This window comes from Maniola jurtina, chromosome 9 (genome assembly GCF_905333055.1).
Source record: "Maniola jurtina chromosome 9, ilManJurt1.1, whole genome shotgun sequence".
NCBI classification, from domain to species: Eukaryota; Metazoa; Arthropoda; class Insecta; order Lepidoptera; family Nymphalidae; genus Maniola; species Maniola jurtina.
Window position 1 is genome coordinate 11131802 of NC_060037.1, and position 8450 is coordinate 11140251.

General features: G+C 32.6%; 1 protein-coding gene across 1 annotated transcript; it reads right to left on the bottom strand.

The window, feature by feature from the left end:
• Positions 1-617: 617 nt before the first annotated feature.
• LOC123868099 (brain protein I3) lies at positions 618-8157 on the bottom strand. The gene is made up of 2 exons (XM_045910467.1): positions 7945-8157; positions 618-5611 (listed from the first exon to the last, which is right to left on the bottom strand). The coding sequence occupies exons 1-2, from the start codon at positions 8000-8002 to the stop codon at positions 5253-5255; spliced, it is 417 nt and encodes a 138-aa protein (XP_045766423.1). The 5' UTR covers positions 8003-8157; the 3' UTR covers positions 618-5252.
• Positions 8158-8450: the final 293 nt, after the last annotated feature.

Here is an 8450-nt window from a genome sequence, read left to right on the forward strand (position 1 = left end):
TTTAAAGTTGCATTACAAAATGCTACAAAAAGATGGTATTATTTTTAAGGGTAAATACTAGTAAATATCCTTATTTAACTCTTATCCATAAAATAAAGAATATCTTGAAAAAAAGAGACCCTTAAAATTATGAAAGTCTAAATATTCAAGCCTTGCCTTACTATGAAATTGTACCTATACCTAGGTTTAATTTTTCCAAACATTACGGTTTCGACATTTTGCGTTAGGGCCGGCGCACATATGTCGGAGCGTAGCGCAGAGCATTTTTCACAGTTGAAGTATTATCGACATTGTCCTCATTGAAATAATAATTGTGCAAAAAACTAAAATCAATTGTTCATCCGTGCGGATACTCGCGTATCCGCGCGCAGTCCCGCGCATTCTCCTCTGGTGAAAATTCGCGTAATATGTCACGCTACTAGAAAACTTCGCGGGCATGCTCTGCGCAGCGCTCCGCCATATTATGTGCTTCTATGGTATGGTATTTTGCGTAGGAACGTAATCTTTTATCGCAAAACATCATACATTTCAATTTTGGCTTGTTTGGCACTTTGCGTTTCTGGCATTATGCGTCGAAGTATCAGCGTCTGAGTACAAACCAAAATAAAACACTAAGGTACATTTTTCAAAATTTATTTGACAAATCTACAGTACAAATTTAATAATAACTTCTGATAGATATACACAACTGTATACATATCTAAATAATAAGGATTATACCTATGGAAATAATAATTAGGTATTACGTAGGTACCTACAATGAATACATAATTATAATAAACATCTTTCTTATAATTATTATAAAGGCATTTGGCCACTTAATTTAATAACTATTAGGTCTTTTCACATTAATCGATACGATAACAGTCACATCAAATATTAAGTACCTACGCGTTACGAAAGTTATTTTTTTGGGCCTTTAGTATATCAAGCATTGAACTAATAGATACTAGTACCTATTTTGTAGGTAATCTCAAACAAAATGTTTTCTGCATATTTTGTTTTATTTCACCTACCTATAGATAATTAATTTCCCTTCACTAAAGTGTAACGACGCGGTCCCAAAAAAAGCATTTTTAGGTCCATGGGTAACCGATAGGTAAGATTTCTGCGCAAATGCATCGGCGTAACTTATAAAAGTAGTGTACTGTACCTTCTACGCTCTTAAAGATAATCTGCCTATACTTATTATACGAGAGTGAGGCATAATTAGTTATCTTGAAAAGGCACACGAGAGCATCTGACGAATTGGGCAAATTTCTAGTGGTTATCGGATCGGATAGTGTGAAAACGCTCTTACAATCTAAGGCCCCCCACAGACTATAACATTTCGACCTGATCATATCATTGGTTGTACGTATAAAGTTCTTATATGTAATGTGAAGGAGCCCTAAGACCGAGTTCCTATTAGACAAAGCCGGGTGGTAAAACGGAAAACTGAAGCCCGGACGTGTGTATTCGCCTTTATTGAAATCAGCCGAAGTCTTAGACAGAGATTTATGCAGCGTACTTTGACTCTGCTCAGACTTGAGTTTCAGTTAAACGAGACAGAGTTATGTCTGCGATATAGCGCTGTTTCCTTTTAACAGTGTCTGAAGTCTGAGCAATCTCAGCCTTATTAAAACTTTAAAACTCCACAGTCTGGATCTCTTTCGTCTATTTTTCAGCCTTACTGAAAAAAAGGTAATGAATCACAGATAAAAATTTAGAAGATAAGCGAAAGCAACACGCAATACGTGTGCCACTAAAAATCACTAAAACCACGATGAGTTACTATTAAAACGAGACAGCTTTATGTCAGCTATATAACACTGTCTCATTATAACGTCTTGAATCTGAGCAAAGTTCGCTCTATAGATCTCAGCCTTAGGGTGCGTTTCTACTGAAGCAGAGCGGAATTTAGACATGTTGCAGATCAATCGAATTATTGAGAGATGACGCAATAAAATTCTTACGTCATCTAAGAATAACCTAATTCTATTGAACGTCTCCGCTCCACTTCGCTTTAGTGGAAACGCACCCTTAAGCGTGCATAGGGCGTCGATTACGCATTTCTGCAAGAAGTTACCTGCAAATTGTTTACGTTTACCTCAGCTAAGATAATTCAATTGATATATTTAGGATTTAGAGTTTAGACGGTCCCGGATTCCAGCCTTCCAAAGTCACTAACTTTCCACAGCTTAATGAAATGGGAACTCTCCTTAATAATATAATAACAATCATTATTAAACAAAAAAAACACGCTTGATAATTAAAATGAATGAAAACAAAATTTTGAAACCACCTTCCTAATAATAAAGCTTTGATTCCTCTATCACATTCTGTTTAAATTGTTTTTCTTTAAATCCCCAAGCTCATAAGAATAACTAAATATAGAATAATTATTATAGATACAAAATTGGTATATTAGTTTTATCTATTCACATAGAAATTTCCAAATATGGCAGCATTTTTTATTTATTTAATGCATCAAACAGGGCTGATAAATATTTAAGGTCTGATTTTTAATCACCAAATAAACTTTTACTCTCACATTACGACAGATTAGGTACTGATTTAGAAAACTGTCAAACTTATTACTTAGACCTCATTTTAGTCGGCCCTAAATCACCTGTTTGCATTAAAAAAGATTAGGTTTATTTTATTAAGTTGCATAGAGATAATGTTATAAATTACAAAAAAAAAAAAAAAGATTCCGACAAATTGAGAACTTTCTCCTTTTTTGAAATCGGTTAAAAACAAAATTACAACCGTTGGGTACATAATAATAGTGCTGTCCTCTCATCCAACATTTTAAAATCATTTATATTATATATAAAAAAAAGATATTGGAAGTTTCTAAGTGGTTAGTGAAATCAGTATTTATTTGTATCATCTGTGCCTTTTGTTAAATAGTGTTATGGCACAATAATTCTGTGTGGCACAAATATATAACAATGGCGATAAAATGTTGTATGTACATAAATTAAGCGTACTATATGTTCCATAGACCTGCTATGGAACATATAGTACGCGACAGGCCGAGATGGCAATCGGGGTATGAAGCGGGGGGACGCCCCGCACACTACCCGAGCACAGATTTATAGCACAAACCTAAATTTTTTCAAGCTTCGCTTGAACTTTACCTGTAGAGCATACATTGACTTTGCTCAGACTTTACTACGACTTAAGACTCAGAACTACAACTAGATTTTACACTTATAACGCGACAGATTTATGTCAGTCAAATATTTTTGTCTTGTTTTAACTGTGTATTGAGTCAGAGTTAAATCAAAGTACGTTCTATTGGCTTGAGCCTAAGTAAAGTCTTCAAAGTCAAAGTACACTCTGTAGATCTTAGCCTTAGACCATGCCAAACAAAAATGAATCACTCCAGGATTTGTCATATCGAATTCTGCAGCAAAGTAGCGTTTAGTATTATTATAATGTATAGTATTTTTAGAGCACATTGTTTATTTTTTGTAGTACCAAGTAATGTTGTACCCTATATTCTTTCTTTAAAAACAATTCAGTATTATGAACAGGGAGGAATAATAATTAATAAAACAAAAAAAGGATAAACATCAATATGCTTAGTATCTACCCTAAAATGCTAATAAACGGGCTACATTTTTTTTTTAAGTTAATCAGTGAACAAAATTAAAGTTTTATCATTGCTTGACTACTCTGCAATAATACGACAAAATGCAATTTTATACCGCCCGTTTAATAGCCCCACAATAATTAATACCCTACAAGTCCCTACAAGAGACCTATGTCCATCAGTGGACGTCTAACAGTGGACAGTGATAATGAATAATAATTAATATTCTATAATCCTATTATGGAATAATAATAATATGAATAAAACTCCAAACAAAATTGTAAATTACAGTAAAATTTTATTTTTAATGGCTCATTTGAGCTACAAAAGAGCATTTTATAATAATATCCATAACATAAACGCATAATATAATATAATAATCATCTACACATACATGTAGAAGGTATATAATATTTCGTACAAAAATGTACATTAATTTCGAATCAAGCATTCAATTAGTCAATTTTTTTCAATTTTTTTTACACCAAAGTTCTAATTGACTGTAATGCTCAGTAGTCAAGTTGTAAACTAAACTACCATGACTTTTAGTACCTCCTTCGCAGAAAAGGACAGCTAAATTAGTCTAGTCATTTAGTCTGTTAGCTTAGCTTGGAATTTAAATAAACCAAATTATTAATTTTTTTACATAACATGAACACTTTTAAAAAACTTAAACTTCAGTCCTAAAGTTAGAGTTTCAATATACAGATTTACCGCAACAAAGTTTATTGCTTAAGTGTATTACAATTAATGTATTTGTACTGTGTGTTACAAAAATAATTTGAAATATTTTCAATCTTTGATTTATTTATATTGCTTACTATAGACATTGTTATTGTTACTCAACTGTTCATTTAGTTTAGTTTGTTGTATATTAGAGTTGGCACCAATAAGGCTCCATACAGCATAATTATTAATCAATAGTAATTAAATGCAAACATAACTTAGGCTTAGATTTAAAGAGCATTCTTTGACTTTGCTGTTTCAGTTAAAACGAGACCATATTTGTCAGCAATATTAAAGCTGTCTCGTTTCAATAGTGTCATAAGTTTAAGCAAAGTAAAAGTTTGTTCTATAGATCTATAGATCATAATAATATACCTAATCAGTGTCAGTTTTAAAGTTTTGTTGATAGATCTGCATAATTTTTTTACTAATCATAGCTTAGTATTTAAAATCTAATTACTATTATGTTCTTTTATTATTAATTTGTTACAGTAATTAACATATTTCATGTTATTACATTAATCTTTTGTAGACTATAAATATAAATATAAGTACTATAAATTGACATAAATCCCAAACTCTAATTAGTTAATATGAATCATTATTTTTTAATTTTACGAAGCTTTTAAAAAAAGACACCTATTGATTTGTCTGTAATCAAATATTTGGGATTGCATTTCACTGAGATGGCTCATGATGTACAGGGCAAGTTGCGGGAGACTGACAGTTGAAGTAAAAATCAATTAATTCAACATCACTGTCACCCTCCCACAACCCATACCCTACCCACTAGCTTTATCAGTCAAGCAATACAGCTACTGTTCTGCCAGAATATTCTAGTATTCATTCTTACCATACAACAAAACATAAAAAACTTGGACGGTAAAACCAGATTGCTTAAATCCTTGATCAAGTATGGAGCCATAAGTACACCAAGCCAGTTCTATCCAAACATAGCCCCGCAGTTTGAGCATCTCCTATTTTTAAGAGCGAGACAGCACAAAATGCCTAAGGGGAAGAAGAGGATAGCGCATAGAATACCAAGGCATGTGAAGTCGTCTTCGAGGATACCAACTCGGCAAGCGGGGCAAGCTCCAACTGCTATAATAGGTGGTGGAATGATAATATTTGTATGTGTTGCCCCATAGTTGGGGACAAAAGCTGCCGTAGGGTCTTGTGGTGTACCGTATGGGGTGTATCCTGGTGGAGGGGGTGGGAATGCCCCTGGCGCCGGTTGTGGGTTTGGTTGAGGATACGCGCTTGGCTGAGGATATGCCTGAGGCTGAGGCTGCTGCTGTTGACCTGAAATTTGAGAATGGCGAAAATTATTATAGCGGCATTTTTGGGTGGTTATAATCTATATGCAGATAATATAATATAGTTATACTGGTTATAATTATATTATGCCGAGTTGTTCAGAATTCGAAAACTTAAGTGGAGATCAAACTAATTTAATCACAAGAATCTTATGAAGTCTCTAGTATAATCTCTACTGAAATTAAATTTCTTTTGAACAATTCAGCAATAGCAAGTTAAGATGTAGGATTTACTATTTCGCGACATATTAACATATACATTATACATATTTGCATATTGTTACTCTGATCTAAAACAGCCTTTGCATCATCTTAAGGATTTTGAATAATAATGATGTATCTCATGTACAGAATTCAATACTATATTATCTCATACTATCTTTGAATATTTATGTTAAATAGATTAAAAAAATATTAGGTATGGATTACATGGCTCTGTTCATGAGTCATAGCTTAACAAAGATATTCTGGCATTATCAAACTTTGATATATTATATAGCATGACTAACATTTGTATTATAATAATTTCAATGAAATTTTCGACATTTTGCCCAATAAATCAAAAACTATTATGCATAAAAATAAATAAAAATCTGTTTTAGAAAGTACAAGTAAAGCCCTTTTATATGATATCCCACTTTGAATATTGAAAATACTAATTATTTGTTCATAAACACATTTTAATTTGTTTTTTGTCATGTAACCACAAATTCACAGTTTTCAGATTTTTTCCTTAACTTGTTTTATCTGCCTGCCAAATTTCATGATTATAGGTCAACAGGAAGTCACAAAGTGCAATCCACAATTACGGAGTGGATTACAAGAGGCATTATGTCTCTATGTGCTGTATCTCTAGACTCTAGAGGAACAAGTGTAAATTAAAAATTTATAACACCCCTGACAAGTGAAGGTCACAGTAACTGGAAAAGACCCAAAATACCTGATAACTTTCAAACGGCTGAACCGATTTTCTTGGACTATTCCGCACCTACGATCCAAAGTATCTGAGTTTTCCAAAACATCATTTTCAAATAAATAATTATGTATCTAGACAACGTCCATCTTGACAGCTTGACATTTGTCAATTGACATAATATTATGAACCTAACGGTTATCTAACCTTCTTTTCTACAAGAAAACTAGAAAAGAGCTGATAACTCTTAAACGGCTGAACCAATTTTTTTGCATTATAGCTAAGAACACTCTCGATCAAGCTACCTTTCAAACAAAAAAAACTAAATTAAAATCGGTTCATTCGTTTAGGCGCTACGATGCTACAGACAGATACACAGACACACAGATACACAGATACACACGTCAAACTTATAACACCCCTCTTTTTGGGTCGGGGGTCAAATAGGAACCCTTATAGGATCACTACATTGTCTGCTTGTTGCCTTCATTTCATGTCTGTCAAGACCCTTCAAGGGAGTCAAACCTATAGGTACTTTCTGTTGATCTAGTAATCTTCAAAGTTAGTAGGTAGCAATGTCTTATAGCACCTGCACAAGTATAGGGTAAATTCCAAAAACCACAACTTTGTGGTTACTCGTATAATGGTATGAAACCCTTCATACACCCTAAAATTCTGTATGGGCACAGACATAGTCATGACAAACAGCTTCTACTGTATCTTTTTCAAAAAATGCTTCTCTATTAATTCTACAGGCATGAAAAGCATAAAAATACAGAACTGTGTTCTGATTTCTTCAAGGCCAGTTCACTTGTACACAAATCTCTTTAAGTACTAAGTTAATAGGTTTAAAATTAGTGATAATATCTTTCTCACACTGTTCCCAGAGCAAAAAATATAGCACTTTTTTAAACCTACCAATTTTTTATATATATCTATAATCTATATCATCTTTCTTCACTTTGCCCTCAATACACTACTTGTAAGTCTTCCTATAAAAAGATTGTTCTGAAAAAATATAAATCAATATATCAATCTGTTGAGGTTAAATTGATATTGGAGTCATTTTACTTTGTTTTATTTTTCCTGTAATTTCATCATGCATAAAGCAGGTAATAAATCTATAGGAAATAAATACTGTCCAAGCTTTGTGACGAATAAACAAATTACTAATTCGTAATTAAGGATAGGTAACGCTAATTGGTTTCATAGTTTGATTCATACAAGAAAAGTAAAAAGCAAAAATTCTAATTGTGTTTTTAACCTTGCACAGTAATATACCTATTATTTTTGTTCTACATCGTAAATTACAATTGTATACTGTGAAACCTTATCTCGAATAATGCTCGTATGAATCAGAAGTTTTTCAATACAAGTAGGTATTATTATTGTTAAAAGGAATTTACCTGGTGGTACGGTTGCGTAGTATGGAGGAGGTTGATCCGTAACAGTTGGCTTTTCCATTTTCCTTCTAGTTACCAGTTTAGCACTTGTAGAATCTTAGAAATAAGAAGTACCTGACTTCAAAAATAAACGCAAAAAGACGAAAACAAATTAATCTTCTCAATTCACAACTCAGTCAACAAAAAAGTCAGCTGTCAAAAAGCAAAAAAGACAAGCAAAAGTCAAGGTTCAAAACTGCCACAGATTAAAATATATCGTTGTCTGTGGGTGTTGTAAATTATTTATGGAATTTAGGGATGCCCAAAAATATCGATACTTACCTATTTGAATAATATCGATTATGGAATATTGATTTACTTATTTGAATAATATAGATTAATATTATGGAATATTGATTTACTTATTCCGTTTTTACTACCTAGGTACTTATTTATTCGTAACATGGGACTTGGGAGCATATAACTACGAAGATAAAGGCAAACCACATTACTTACTACTTACAGATTCT